Source organism: Brassica oleracea, chromosome C3 (assembly GCF_000695525.1).
Source record: "Brassica oleracea var. oleracea cultivar TO1000 chromosome C3, BOL, whole genome shotgun sequence".
NCBI classification, from domain to species: domain Eukaryota; kingdom Viridiplantae; phylum Streptophyta; class Magnoliopsida; order Brassicales; family Brassicaceae; genus Brassica; species Brassica oleracea.
In genome coordinates this window covers 62,272,107-62,288,273 of record NC_027750.1, presented here as the reverse complement: position 1 = coordinate 62,288,273, position 16,167 = coordinate 62,272,107, and the positions used below count along the sequence as shown (strand labels likewise).

Genomic DNA, 16,167 nt, shown 5'->3' with positions numbered 1-16,167 from the left:
TCAATGACAAACTTGGCGAAGCGTACCTGGCGGAAGAAGCGTTTTGGAAGCAGCTGAGTCGGCTTCTCTGGCTCCAACTTGGAGATAGAAACACAGGTTTCTTTCACGCCACAACAAAGAACAGGAAGAGGGCGAATGCTTTCACCGTAATGGAGGACACAGACGGCAAACTGGTCTACAAAGAAGCAGAAATAGCAACGACTGTTGTGGAATACTTTAAAAATCTGTACACCTCGGTGGAAGGAACCAGAGGCGACACAGTCAAATATGCGCTTGACCAAATCATTACTCAGGAAGACAGTGAAACTTTGATTCAAATACCCTCGGAGAGTGAAATAAAAGCGGCTGTGTTTGCAGTAAAAGGAGAGAAAGCACCCGGCCCGGACGTGTTTTCCGCGAGCTTCTACCACACTCACTAGAGTGATATTGGACCAGACTTGGTTGGAGAAATTCAGAATGCATTCAGAAACGGAGCACTCCCTCAGGGAATTAATGCCACACACGTCTGACTCATCCCTAAGATTAAGAGTCCTCAGCGTGTCTCGGATTACCGACCAATCGCATTGTGCAACGTCTACTACAAGGTCTATTCTAAGATACTACAATTGCGATTGCAGCCGCTGTTGGAAAAGATCATCTCTGAAAACCAATAGGCATTCGTCCCGGGGAGAGCTATCAGTGATAATGTACTTATTACCCACGAAGTACTACACACGCTGAAGACGTCGGATGCGGAGAAAAGAGTGGCAATGGAGGTGAAGACGGACATGAGCAAAGCGTACGACAGGCTTGAATGTGAGTTTATAGCTTCGGTGCTCAAGAGACTCGGATTCCACCATCATTGGATTGGTATGATCATGCAGTGCATCTCAACAGTTACATATTTCTTCCTCATCAACGCATAGAGGAAAGGTTATAACGAGTAGAGGGATCCGCCAAGGCGATCCCCTTTCACCCTACATATTCATACTATGTAGTGAAGTGCTCTCGGGTATTTGTAACAAAGCACAGCAAGAGGGACTAATTCAGGGGATCAAAGTGGCACGGGGGAGTCCCCGGATAATATGTTATTTGTGGACGACACAATATGTTCTTTGTACAAGCAAGTAAGGAATCTGCAATAGCACTTAGAGCGATTCTGACCAGATATGAGGAGGTGTCGGGGCAGATTATAAACAAAGAGAAATCCTCCATTACTTTTTCACGCAGAGCTCCAATGGAAGTGAAACGAATGGTCCACGATTAGAGCTGGAAATTTTAGTTTTTACATGCGGGTCCCGCTCCGTTTGACCCGTTGCGGGGCGGGTGCGGGTCGGCCATTTCGAAAAATGCAACATGCGGGTGCGGGTATGGGTCGAGTCGATTCTACGCGGAGCGGGTGCAGGTCGGTCGATTTTGAATCGCGGGTACCCGCTAACCCGCAAAAAAATAATATATATTTTCGTAAAAAATATATAAAATACTATAATTTCAGAAAATAATATATAATTTAATTATATTATTAGAAAAATAAGTATTATATAATTAAAATATAATTAAAATAATTATTTTATTAAAATTTATATTACCCGCGGGTTACCCGCAAACTTGGGCGGGGCGGGTGCGGGTATGTGAATCTTTCTTTGCGGGTCATGCGGGTCGAAGTTTTGAGTGAAAAAAAATGAGTCGATCAGCGGTTGGCGGGGCGGGTGGTGCGGGTTGACCCGGGAACCCAGCTCTATCCACGATGAACTTCAGATTCAAAAGGAAGGAGGGGTTGGGAAATATCTCGGGTTACCGGAACACTTCAGGAGAAAAAAGAAAGATTTATTCTCATCCTTGGTGGATAGGATCAAGCAGAAAGCAATGGGATGGTCAAATAGATATTTGTCTGCAGCTGGGAAACTTGTAATGCTACAGAGTGTGTTATCACCGATTCCATCGCACTCTATGACTTGCTTCAAGCTCCCGGTTTCATTGTGCAAACGGATACAGTCTGCATTCACTCGATTCTGGTGGGATGACAACAAAGGGACGTGGAAAATGGCTTGGATAGCCTGGGAGAAGCTGACGCTATCGAAAAGTAATGGAGGTTTGGGTATAAGGAATGTCCAAGCCTTCAATGATGCGCGCTTGGCCAAGCTCAGCTGGCGTTTGCTAGAAAAGCCAGAAGGCTTGTTGGGAAGAATACTGTTAAGCAAATATTGTCCAGAAGGGAACCTCTTAAGTTGCTCAGCGTCGAGCTCTGCTTCGCATGGGTGGCATAGTGTGCTAGTGGGGAGAGATCTTTTGATGAAAGGCCGAGGATGGGTAGTGGGGGATGGAGCGTCTATAAAGATTTGGGAGGATTCTTGGCTGAGCCTCGAAAAACCTCTTAGGCCTATGGGACCGGCTACAAGAGAAACTGCAGAGCTGGTGGTGAGAGACCTCATCCATGAAGAAACGAGAGAATGGAACAGAGACCTAATCCAGACGATCTTGCGCCATGAAGAGGAACGTATCCTATGCCTGAAACCGAGCATTAAAGGAGCACCTGATGTCTTACGATGGCTAGGAGCAAAATCTGGAGAATATTCAGTAAAGACAGGGTATCATGTAGCGATGGCAGAGGCCACGGAAGAGATCCTAGAAGATGAACCTACCAATGAGCTGAACTGGAGGAAGACAGTGTGGAACGTTAAGCTTGCACCTAAATTAAAGATGTTTACCTGGAAGAGTTTGAAGGGCATTATACCGGTAGGAGAAAAACTTCTGGAACAGCACTTAAGCGTGGATCCGAGATGCAAACGATGTGGGAGCTCGGAATCTATCAATCATCTATTGTTTCACTGTCCTTTTGCTCGAGAAGTGTGCAGAGTATCCCCGCTCGACGGAAGTTTTGATGTTAGCGGATTGACAGATTTAAGAGCAGATTGGACGGACATTCACCAACAAAAATGCCTCCCCCAACAGGAATCACTACAACGTCGTTAGTGCCATGGATCATATGGTCATTGTGGAAAGCAAGAAATAAGTATGTCTTTGAAAATTATGCTGGGAATCCAGCGGATACACTATCACAGGCCATTATTGCAGCAAAGAAACGGAGTGAGGCGCAGGGAAAAAAGGAGAAGAGACCCCAGGTAACTCTCCATGTAACACCTCCACAATTAACCACGGTGACGAGATCGGACGCATCTTGGTCGGAAACAAACAGAGGTGCAGGGTTGAGCTGGGTGGTGACGCACCAGGGGAAGAAGATCGTGGGACAGAGAGGGACCAGCTTTACCTCGTCAGCCCTGATAGCGGAGGGAATGGCGCTTAGAGAGGCAGTGGAGGCATGTAGAAACCTTGGCATAAGAGAGGTGCAGTTTGAATCTGACTCTAGGCAACTAATCAATGCCATCACAAGTGACCAGCCAATACTGGAGATTTATGGGATTGTGGAGGATATCCTTCGATTGTCTTTAGACTTTGAGACTGTTGCTTTTGTTTGGATTCCTCGGTTGAGGAACGCAGAGGCTGATATGTATGCAAAACAGGCGTTGTCCTTGATTGTAAGAGAGGTGGGTGAGGCTGTTTTAATGCCACCACCAAACTAAATGAATGAATGGAAGTAGTTTGTGACAAAAAAAAAAAAAAACAGTAGGAACTTTTTTAAACATGGTCTCTCATTATAGAGAGCAAACGCATAAACTGTGTCTAGAAGGAATCAGAGCATTAACAAAAGACCAAATAAAAGAAGCATACACTACTAGAGTCTTTCTTGCGAGTACTCTCACACTGAAGCAGGAATCATGTCCAAAACTTTCATCATGAACGCAAACTTAAACGCATCTTCCTGAAGCTTCTCAAATCTGCACCTCAGTATCAAACATACCAGAAACCAACCTTCGTTAGTTTGAACAGAATTAGAGTCCAGTACAAAAGGATGCGTGTTTGTACTGTTGAGAGACAAATGCACTACGTTCGTTCGTACCTGCCAGATTTGGAGAAATGTCCAGCGCCAAGCTCACATTTGAACAAAAGCAAGTTGTTGTCAGTCTTCATTTCTCTCAGTTTCGCCACAAACTTGGCCGGTTCAGAGTACATTACCCTTGGATCTATTGCCACAACCAGTTTAAAAAACATCAACAAGTCAGAAACTATAATAATCATGCCTGTTTTAACCGTATTCAGAAACAAATTTGAGTCCAAACTGTATAAATACAGTTGAATGCTTACCATTTAACCCAGCAGTAACAAGAATATTTGGATAATTCTGCGCCGTAACCTGTTATATTGGAATAAATGCATCATCAGCAGAGACCACCTGTATGTCATGTATTGTAGATAATACCTAAGAGAGACAATATACTCACATTGTCAACAGGGGAATACGACTTCATATAGAAGTAATATTCTTCCTTCCTAGGGTCACCCCACTCCTACAAATGATAGAAACCAACATTAACACATGTAAGAAAGAAACTATGTTGTTATTCCATGTTATATGGCATTGAACAAGCATCAAACCCCACCTCCCATTCTGATGTCGTAAGCGGAATAGTTGGGTCCAGCATTGTTGTCAAAGCGTCTACAAACGGAACTCCAGCGACAACCACCTTGAACAAGTCAGGCCTCATGTTAAGAACGGCACCCATCAGCAGCCCACCAGCACTTCTTCCTTCCACACACAGTTTCTCCTTTGAGCAATACTTAAGCTCTATTAAAGACTCAGCACAAGCGATAAAATCTGTGAACGTGTTTTTCTTCTTCAACAGCTTCCCGTTCTCGTACCACTGTCTCCCCATTTCACCACCCCCACGAACATGTGCGATTACGTAGATAAAACCACGGTCTAACAGGGATAACCTTGATGTCTTGAAATACGGATCCACAGAGATCTGTAACGATGAGAGTAATTTATAGATTAGCACCATAAAAATATAAGTGAAAGGACCATAAAAGCTTCAGCTCAAAGTACCTCATATGAGCCATATCCATACAGCATACACGGATCAGACCCATCGAGCTTTGCAAGGTTTTTGTTATAAACAATAGACATTGGAATTTGAGTTCCGTCAGCTGCACTGACCCATTTCCTTTCTGTAACATAGTTTGATGCATCAAACCCTCCCAATACCTGCAGCAGGTTATAAATAAGATCAAGCGATGACCGCGTTTAAAGATAAGGCAAGCTTGTATACTGAAAAAAAAAAAAAAATTGTAAAAGCAAAGTAACAGCCAAAAAGAAAAAAAAGTGGTTTACTTACTATGTCAATCTTCTTGATAACAGAAGTGCCACTATCCATGTCATAGTCATACACCGAAGGAGGTGTCTTCAACGAGCTGTAGCAGAACCTTAAAACACTGGACGAAAATTCAGACTCTGTTGAGTCCACTTTATAGACCGGATCAACAAAGCTAACACAACGACCAGCTTGGAGACCGTTCAGAGGCTGTCCCTCAGCAGGAAGCCTATGAACCGTTATCTTCTGAAGTCCCCGTTCACGCTCGAATACTGCTAGATGATCTCTAAAGAGCTGAATTTCCTGAATCTTTACACTGTCCATATAAAAAATATTGAATAATTATTGCCTATATGATCCAAGGTGAGCTTAACTTCAAGTGAATAAAGTGAATAATGCATCATAAAACTCAATTAGCATTATAAACTCAATATAGCAATGGAATAAAGTGAATAATGCATCATAAAAAATATAAATGAGACTAAAAAAACTTCCTATGGATAAGGACACTGACAAAGGGTTAATAGATTCTAACAAGAATGTTTTACCTTTCTCTGTGTGGAATCAGAACTGTTGTCTTAGATGGGTCATCAACTAAGCAGGCGACCACTTCAGAGTTGTAAAATTCACTGCTTCGTCTCTGTATGAAAAAGTGGTTCCCTCGATGACTAACAGATGAATCGATGCCATCTACACGAGGTGTCAGCACTCTGAGACCATCCTGAGGATTGGACACATCAAGGGAGAAGACAAATCTTGTAGTTTTGCTTTCGGATGCAACAAATATGTACTGGTGGCTCTCAGAGGCGTGAAGATCAAGAGAAAACATATCATCCTTCTCGTGGTAAAGACATACATCACTGCTTTGTTCTGTCCCCAACTTATGCAACCAAACCTGTAACAAAGAAACACGAAAGCCACAAAGTTTGACTGCCGAACATAGTAACCATACAAATGTCATAATTTTGATAAACAGTATTTAAACTAATATCAATACTTAATTAATCAAAATATAATTTAAAAACAGATGTAAACCTTGTCAGGCCGCAAGATTTCATCCATAGTAACGTAGACCAAAGCATCATCACCAGCCCATTGAAGATAACAAGTTACTCCTTTTAGAGGCTGCCCTACTGGTTTCAGGGACTCAGAGTCAATGACATGAACGGCATATATCTCATCACCTTTTGTGTCCTCTGCATACGCCACCAACTTATGATCAGGACTAACCTGAAGACAGAATAAAAAAAAAGTTAACAAAGAGCAGGTTTGAAACAGAACTCTTGAAAGGTATAGCAAAAGTTCAAACCTTGAAGGTACCAATTCTGTAGTAGCCATGCTCTTGGGCCTTGAGATTCTCATCCAATATGATATGCTCAGGAGGAGCATCGGGCCCAGTTGGCATGGTATCATGCACAGAAGGCTCGGCTTTGTTGTCAGCGACTAAACGCCTACAGTGCTGAACATATTCTTTGCCTTGAGAATTCTTCTTGTAATAGTAGTAAGGACCCTTGGGTAGAGGTGCAGATATGTCATCTTCTTTGATCCTTCCTCTGATCTCAGCAAACAGCTGATTCTCAAATTGCTTAGTCCCTGAAAACAGCTTCCACAGTCAACACTAGGCATGAACATAAACTGGACTAGAAATCACAAATACCGTTTCTATTTCTCTATAGCTTAAAAGTCAAAACTAAACAAGAACATGTTCAATGAGAAGTTCTCACAAAGGTTCTCAAAACATTAAAAATAAAACAAAATATTATTTTGAGTATCTCAACAATAAGAATTTTTTTTTCAACTTAAATTTTATAAATGTGCCCGAAACAGGGAATAAGAATCCGAATTACAATAAGAATTCTCTTTCGAGTATCTCATTTGTGATTTGAGACATTAATTTGAGGAGAGTTCTTATGTTTTTCTTGAGATACTCTGTAAAGTACTATAGATATTTATATATACATACATATGAAAAACTAAAAATATTATTTAGCTATATTTAATTTAATTTTAAAATATTATACATTTAAAAGTACATTTTACAAAATCAATAACTCATGTTGATACTGTATTATATGAAACATAAATTATCCAAATATTTTTTATCTGGATTATATGAAAATTATTTGATAGTTTAATCAATAATCTGACTCTAAAATTGCATACTCCCTGAAACAGCTTCCACAGTCAATACACGAAGAGCGATTAAACCCTAATCACTAAGAACCCTCACTCACCAGACATGACGGAATCAGTGTATTCGTTTTCTGCACGGAGGTAAGAGAGCATGTCGGGATCGCAACGAGAATCGTCGCGGAGCCAGTAGTAATTGTCAACCCTGACGTCACCGAACATATGCATCGCGTGCTCCACTTTCTTCGCAACAGGAGGGGATCTCGTTTCCGCCATGTCTCACGCTATGATGATGACGCTCCGATTTTTAGAGTGTGACGAGGTAAGGGGAGAAGCAGCGACGAGGTTGCGAGAAAGTGGAAGTCAAAAGGAAACGTGGTGATTTTATATAGCGAGCGCAAGACACGCGACTAGTTGTTAGATAGATATGCCCAAATACGGTTACGCTAGATTCTAGGATGCGTATCATTTAATTTCATTAATTTGAACAAAACCAAACAATCCCAAAACAATGCTGTTAGTTAGGATTTTCGGATATATAGATCCGATCTGGATCCTATCTGAAACTAGATTTCTTAATATCTTGTTGGTAAAGATTTTATTGTTAGGATGTTACCAGTTGGTACATTACCAGTTGTATAGTCTATCTTGTTGGTAAAATTATGTAGTGAAATTGTAGCTGCAACAATTCTTCTTTGAACATGTATGTTGTACCTTTGTTTCTCTCTTAAAACTCGTCATTTTCCTTTCCACACACCAAAAATCTTTTCAATAACAGATCGTAGGAAATAATGTCGTTTGTTAAACATTTCTTTGTAACTACTAGGTGGACTAGCTCCATCGTATTGGTTAGGATGATATCTTTCGCCTCTATACTGAGTAAGAAATCCATGTCGAAGAGGATAACCAGAATTTTCCAAATAATACTTTCCAAAAGGTACAGTCAGAAATTGATGAAGCCCCTACATTGCTAGTGCTAGAACTTTTGCATCATGATCTGATCCCGGAATATCTATATATGCATATATAAACAACATGTCCATATTGCATATAGCTAAAACATTCATTCTCGTGTCACTTTTTATGTTCCAATACGTTTCTGAATCTTTTCCTGCAATAGTGACAGAAACATGTGTTCCATCGATTGCACCAATAAATCCTTTAAAGTAAGGCCAATAATTTCTATTGGATTGTAACCTAGGATGAGGTGCGTGAGTTCATCTGGACCAGGTCTAAGAAAATGAACCGCAATTTTTCCGAGAGCACTCAACACTTCATGGAATTTCCTGCTTATGGTTTCCTGCGAATGACCGATTATCTTCCCAACATACCTCTGAGTTACATTTTGAGCACATATGTTAAGGAATATTGCAACACTTTCCTCGATGCTTGCGTTATCAGTCTCCTTCAACTGATAATCCTCCTTAAGCTTTTCATATAACTGAATGTATACCCGTGGATACATTTGAATTATGTTATAGCATTGTACATCGTGGCCATGAAGTAATTCGTATACATATCTTCGACCGCGTTCTGAATCTAGGTTCATTTGTTGCCTTTCTATACTCACAGAATAAGGATTGATGAAGGATTCTACAAAATTAGTGCTTCCATCTTCTGCTTCATCATCTTCAAGCATTCAAAAAAATGCTTTTTCTCTAACAAAAATGGTAATTTATTAAAATAAAAAAATATTATTTGATAAATAGGAAACAGAAAACAAGAAATGATTATTGAAAATCAAACATGAATTAAAATCAGACAAAAGAAAATTATTCAATTTTAAATTTTCTTATTCAACTTCTTGGCAGATATTTAGTTCTACCATCATCGTCGGGTAGCGTAAGATAAACACATGCATGTGTCTCATTACTTTGAAGCACAGTCACTGGTCCCCAATATAACAAAGAGTCATATTGAAGACCAAGGTGTGTTTGTAATGAGGCAATTGCACGTTCAAGCTTGTTATCTTGGGCTCGTTCATTAAGTTTTATTTGTTTCATGTAAGCTTCATTTATCACGAAGTCATATGAAATATTTGTTGTTCCTTGTTTACGTGCTGAAGATGAACTACGCGAAGTGTTTCCGTACACCTGTTTGGAACTCTGGTTGTAGGAAGATGGTGTTTCGTTTTGGTTTCTTGAAGGCACATCAAAATCATCTTCTAGGCTCACAGTGTCGTATTCATTCTCGGTAACCATCTCAGACTCCCTATTCTGATCCATTCCAGAACCTGGATAGTATCCATCATCGGTTGAAATATGTTTGCCTACAAAAAAGTCGATCCAATTTGGCGAGATCAGTGAGGGGGTGTGCCCGGAGCTTTGAAGTATCATGTATTTCCTAAATTGAAAAAAAAAATTGCTATACTTTTCTAATAAAAAACAGATGGATATGATGTTCAAAGATTACCTGAATACGATCATTCCACCATTCATCATCCATTTGAATAGCTTTTGTGGCCTCGTGAAATGAAACTTCAGTCATACAACCCAATCGACAATAAATGTCGTACAGTTTTTTATAGAATAAAACTTTTTTTCAATGGAAGCCATTCTGGATTTTGACCAGTTGCTTCTCGAAATTCATTTCTAATTCGCGTTTTGCTCACTCTTTTAAAGGACCAGTACACCAATTTATTTTTTCCATGTTATTCTCATATATTTCTAGAAATATATGAACCCTGCTATCGTTCCATTGTATTTCGAGAAATATATGAACAACAAAGAAAAACACAAATCAAAGTGTTTATAAAAGGTATTTTGTTGAACTATTTTTTATAAACTCAAATCAAAACATCAATAAAATAACCAGACCTTAACAAAACTCCAAACTGCTTCTAAATAATAGTGTAAAAAAATCTGAATGCTTAGAAAAGTAGAAACATTTTGAGAATGCTAAGACGAAGCAAAAACTAGTTTCCCTAAAAAATAAGAAATCTATTTGACCAAGATTGGGTAAAAATGATTTTTAGAAAATCAAAAACTAAAAACTAGAATAGAATCTAACAAACAATCAAACTCTTCATATCCTGTTGGTAAATATATTTTTTGTTAGGATGTTGTTCTAGAATTTGGTTGTAGAGATTTTAGGTGATGATTGTTTTCTTAGATTTTGCATTTTAGGTTTCAGATTTTGAAAAATATGACAGGTTGATTTAGATTTTGGTTTTTAGTTTTTTTTTGTCTTCAATATTAATAAAATGAAAATATTATTAATGTTAAAATGTTTATTATGAAAAAAACAAAAAAAATACTATCATAGAAACACACATAAACTTATTTTCAATGAAATGTTTAGACTTTTCTAATTTATTTTATGTATTCAATATTCCTCTTTCTTGGCTTTGACAATATTTGTATTACCCATTTATAGTATAAATAAAATTTATGGTTGTTTATTATTCAATAAAATTATTTTATATAAAAAACTGCAGAAAGTATAAAATAAAACTATATTGAATCCCTCAAAAATTCAGAAATTTGATTTTGAATGTCTTTTATAGTGTTCATGAATGTATTATGTTATTCATCGTAATCTAAATCTGAGTCTTCAGTTGGCACATTACCAGTTGTATAGCCCGAATTGAAATTAACATCTCCTAAATTTAATAGCTTTACTAGATTCTGACCCGTCCTTAAAATGGCGGATATATTTTTTGTTTTACTTTTTTTTTAAAAAAAATTTATTTTTATATTTGTATGTTTTTAGTCATATTTGTGTTTTTTTGTATAATATTTCTATTAAATGATTAATAATTTTTTTAATATTGTATTAAAATAGGTCACACCTATATCAATAGGTTGAACCACACCTATATCAATAGGCCATGTTCTTGTTTTAATAGAATTTTAGTTTTTATAATTTTTTTGTTTAAAATTTTCTTGAAAATTTTAGTTTTTATAAATTTTTTTGTAATCAAATTAGTGTTTAAAATTAACTTAATTTGATAGAATATATACATAAATTTGGTTAAAAAAAATTAATTTTGAATTTATACACAAATATGAAATTAAATTTATTTTTACCAAATCTATGTATCTATTCTATCAATTAAATTAATATTAACGCACAAAATAATAACAAAAAATACAAATATAAAAATTAAATTTCACAAAAAAAAACCTGTCAAAATCTAGATTCTATTAAAAGTCCACTTAAACCCGTTAAACTCCATTTTAACAATATGCGTTTTGTTAATTGATAAATTTAATGTATGTGTAAAACTTTCAGAAATAGAATAAATTAACGTCTAGTCCAATAAATTCTAACTTCTTGAGCTGATATGTAAGTTATGTTATTGTAGTGTGATAATGATTTTTTTATGAAATATATCAAAGTTAATTATAATCTAAAATTATACTGTAATAGTTGGTGAAAATAGTATTTATTTTATTACTAATATTAAGGGTGAGAATAAAAGTGAAAAATATTTTGTATATATAGTACTATTTGTTTATGTTACAGACCAAATCATTTTAACAATTTATATTATAAAGTTTGGCCAAAATGAGGACATGTAAACTTTTAAATTTGTTTATGTCTGTAACTATAAAATATGTTAAATGTTGTTGATAATGTTACATGTAGATGACTATTATATATTTTTAAAAATAAGTTAGATATGGAAAATTAGCATGTCCATTATTTTTATGTAAAAGAAAACTAATAATTATTGACATAAGAGAAAACTAAATATATGCATACGAATGAAAATTTGTATGCAAAATATTTAAATAATATCTTATCATTATTAGTTATTCCGCTAACATCATTTTGAGACATCTGCATTCTAAATTTGATTAAATTTAGACTTTGCTAAACAAAACTACAAAAACTGTTATATATATAATTTTGGGTTTAATGAAGAGTAAGAAACAATATTTTAAATGTGTCATTCTTGTGTCAAATCAAAAGATATATTAATATTCAAGTTCATCCCACAATTCTTTTGTAATGGAACTAATATTTATTTTTAAATAATAGAAAAAAATCAACCATTTTTGTTTAACACGAAGTAGGCTTGGGACGGATCTGGATATCCGGAAAATTTAGGGTACCCGGATCGGTGGATTTAAAATCCAGATCCGGATTCGTGGTTTCCAGATATCCGGATTTCGGATATCCATCTCGATATTCTATTATCCGCGGATATTCGGATCCAGATCCAGATCCGTAAAAATAAATAAAAATAATATTTTTTTAAAAAAATACTAATTTTTAATATAATACATCAATTAAATATTTATATAAGATTTATAAATATATTTATATATGTCTATAATATTGTAAAAACTAAAATATAATATTATAAGATTAATTCATGTATACATATTAATATACCAAATATAAATATTAATGAAATTTAAAAATTAATGTGTTTTAAAAATACGGATCCGGATCTGGATATCCGGACCAGGCTTAAAAATTAAGATATCCGGATCCGGATTCGGTTTGGACGGATCCAAAATTATACTATCCGGATTCGGATCCGGGCACCCTGGATATCCTATTCTCGGAGCGGATCTCGGATCGAATCCGGATCTCGGATAATAAGTCTCAGGCCTAACACGAAGTCATGGAAAATAATATGGAGCAAAACTCTTGAAACATCCCTAATTAAAACATCCCTAATCAGGTTAACGACGTAGATTTTTATTCTCCACATGGACAAAACTCTTGAAGCTTCATGATTAAGGACACATGGACGACTCTGATTGTAACACAACAAAGGAGGTTGTTTTCTCCAATAATTCAGTCGCTTCTGATTTTTCCGTTTGATTTACCCATTACACCACCGGCGAGAACCATAAACCCAGAATACGACATGAATCCATCCGTCTATCTTCATCTTTCTCTGACCATACCAAGAGCTAACTTCATGCAAAGATCAATGTGTTTGGTATTGTAAACATTGATCACAAAACAATACAAATGAGAGATCACGTTTATATTTACTCGGACATATACTGTCATTTATTTTCATAACCGTGGATTTTAATAAGTACAATTGAGAACTATGGATCCGAAAATATAGGAATTAAGGGGAGGTTACGATATTATCATATGTGGTTAGTGTTTAAATATAATTAAATACAGTTACATAAAGAAAATAATAAGTGACTGTTTAAATAAATAGTTGGACTCAACTATTATCAATTGGTCATGTTCCTAATTTAATAGTATTGATAAAATTATGTAGTGTCATTGTTGTTGCAGTAACTCTTATTTGAACATGTATGTTGTACCTTTGATTCTCTCTTGAAATCTGTCTTTTTTGATTCTACACACCAAAAGTTTTTTCAATAACAAATCGTAGTGAAAAATGTCGTTTGTTAAAACATTTATTTATAGCTACTCGGTGGACTAGATTAATCGTGTTCGCTAGGATGATATATTTCTCATGAGTAATAACTCCAGGTCGAAGAGGATAACTAGAATCCCCCTGATAATACTTTCCGAAAGGTACAATCAGAAATTGATGAAGCTCCTCAATTGCTAATTCTAGAATTTTCGCATCATGAGCTAATCTTGGAATACCTTTATATTCATATGTAAACAACATGTCCATATCGCATATAGATAGCCTAAAATATTCATACTTGCCATACTTTTCATGTTCCAATATTTTTCAGAATCTTTTTCCACAATAGTGACAGAAACATGTGTTCCATTGATTGCACCAATAATATTTTAAAGTAAGGCTGGTCATTTGTGTTGGATTGTAACCTTGGATGAGGTTGTGTGAGCTCATCTGGGCCAGGTGTAAGCAAAATTTTAGAGAGAACTCAACACTTCATATGGAATTTCATGCTAATGGTTTACTGTGAATGACCAAATATATTCCCAACATACTTCTGAGTTGCATTTTGAGCACATATGTTTAAGGAATATTGCAAAACATTCTTGTATGCTTACATTATGAGTCTCTTTCAACTAATAATCATCCTTAAGCTTTTCACATTACTGAATGTATACCATGGATACATTCTAATTATGTTATAGCATTGTACTTTGTGACCATAAAGAACTTCATATATGTATCTTCGACCACGTTCTGGATTCAGGTTCATTCGTTGTCTTTTTATACTAACAGAATAAAGATCGATGAATGATTCTCCAAAATTAATACTTGCTTCATCATCTTCAAGCATTCGGTAAAATGCTTCTTTCTAACAAAAACAGAAAAAAAACAATTTCTTAAAATAAATTAACATTATTCAATATATAAATAACATAAAACAAAAAGAAATATTCAAAAACAAACAATTATTTAAATACATCAAAAAACGTTATTCAAGTGGAAATTTTTTAGTTTTCTTATTTAACTTCTCGGTCGATTTATGTCATCCTTTCAAGATATTTAATTCTAGCATCATTGTCGGGTAGTGTAAGATAAACATGTGCATGTGTCTCATTAGTTTGAAGCACAATAGCTTCTCCCCACTATAACGAAGAGTCATATTGAAGACCAGAGAACGTCTGTAATGAGACAATTTCACGTTCAAGCTTGTTATCTTGGGCTCGTTCATAAAATTATGTTCATTTCATAAAAGCTTCATTTGTTATGAAGTCACATGAAACCTTTATCGTTCCTCGTTTATGTGCTGAAGATGAACTACCCGATGCGTTTCCATAGACCCGTTAGGAACTATGATTGTAGGAAGACGGTGTTTCATTTTGGTTTCTCGCAGGCCCATCAGAATCATCTTCTAGATTCACAGTGTTGTATTCATTCTCGGTAAATATCTCAGGCTCTGATCCACTCCAGAACCTGGATAGTAGCCATCACCGGTTGAATGCGTTTGCATCCAAAACATTGATCCAATATGTCGATATCAATGAGGGGGTGTGCCCAGAGCTTTGAAGCATCAAGTATTTCGTAAATAAAAATATTAATATTAATTTATTATACTTTTTAAATAAAAATGGGCTATGATGTTCAAAAATTACTTGAATACGATCATTCCACCATTCATCATCCATTTGAATGGCTTTTGTGGTCTCATGAAATGAAACTTCAGATATACAGCCCAATCGGCAGTAAATCTCATACATTTTTTAATATAGTATAATTTGTTTTTTTTTACGGAAGCGATTCTGGATTTTGACATGTTGCTTCTCGAGATCTGTTTCTAATTCTCGCTTTACTCTCTTTTTCAAAGGACCAGTACCCCAATTTATTTTTATCCATTTCATTTTCATATTTCAAGAAATATATGCACCATGTTATAAATCAAGTGGTGAATGTCCATAACCGGCCCGGTCCATAGCCGACCCAAACCCTAGAAGAAAGAGACATAGCCGAAACCCTAGAGAGAGGAGAGAGAGGCGGCCGCATGCCTTAGAGGAGAGAGAGAGGCGGCCACAAGCTTTAGAGAAAAGAAACTCTATTTTCTTTTCCTTATATATGTAATCTTTCCATTAATGTATTTAGTAGTTATCCTAAATCTAGTTGGATTAGGATTTGTACTCTTTCTTTTTATCTCTATCTTGTAACCCTTATATAAGGGATGTCTTATTCATTAATGAAATACGCAGAACTATTCAGTCTTCAATCTTCTAATTACAACACCTTATCAGCACGATTGTTCTCTGCAATCTAAGCTAAAATCGCCAATCCCTTAAAATTAACCTAGCCGGCGACTTTAACCTAATCCCCATGAACCCTAATTCGTCCTAGCTCGGGTTCCAGCTCGTCAGCAACCGATCAGCTCCATCCCTAAGGTGTTCCTGATCCTAGACGACCTCAGCTTCTGTTCGCATCACAGCCAGTTCGTGTTCCCGATCAACCAGCTCGCAATCCCGATCAGCCGCTTGCAAACCCGATAGGAAGCAGCTCGCGAAC

General features: G+C 36.3%; 1 protein-coding gene across 1 annotated transcript; it reads right to left on the bottom strand.

Moving 5' to 3' along the window:
- Positions 1–3,594: 3,594 nt before the first annotated feature.
- Positions 3,595–7,683, bottom strand: LOC106329289 (protease 2-like). The gene is made up of 11 exons (XM_013767924.1): positions 7,424–7,683; positions 6,499–6,782; positions 6,225–6,419; positions 5,738–6,084; positions 5,214–5,505; positions 4,925–5,083; positions 4,479–4,844; positions 4,320–4,385; positions 4,183–4,231; positions 3,938–4,061; positions 3,595–3,815 (listed from the first exon to the last, which is right to left on the bottom strand). Exons 1-11 carry the CDS (start codon positions 7,593–7,595, stop codon positions 3,737–3,739), a joined length of 2,133 nt encoding a protein of 710 aa, XP_013623378.1. The 5' UTR covers positions 7,596–7,683; the 3' UTR covers positions 3,595–3,736.
- Positions 7,684–16,167: the final 8,484 nt, after the last annotated feature.

Excerpts from the sequence above, each read along its gene's own strand:
- LOC106329289 (XM_013767924.1), bottom strand. The coding sequence starts at position 7,595 with ATGGCGGAAACGAGATCCCCTCCTGTTGCGAAGAAAGTGGAGCACGCG. Across the intron at positions 4,232-4,319 it reads CGTATTCCCCTGTTGACAAT|GTTACGGCGCAGAATTATCC; the intron begins GTGAGTATATTG and ends CCAATATAACAG. Across the intron at positions 3,816-3,937 it reads CATTTCTCCAAATCTGGCAG|ATTTGAGAAGCTTCAGGAAG; the intron begins GTACGAACGAAC and ends ACTGAGGTGCAG.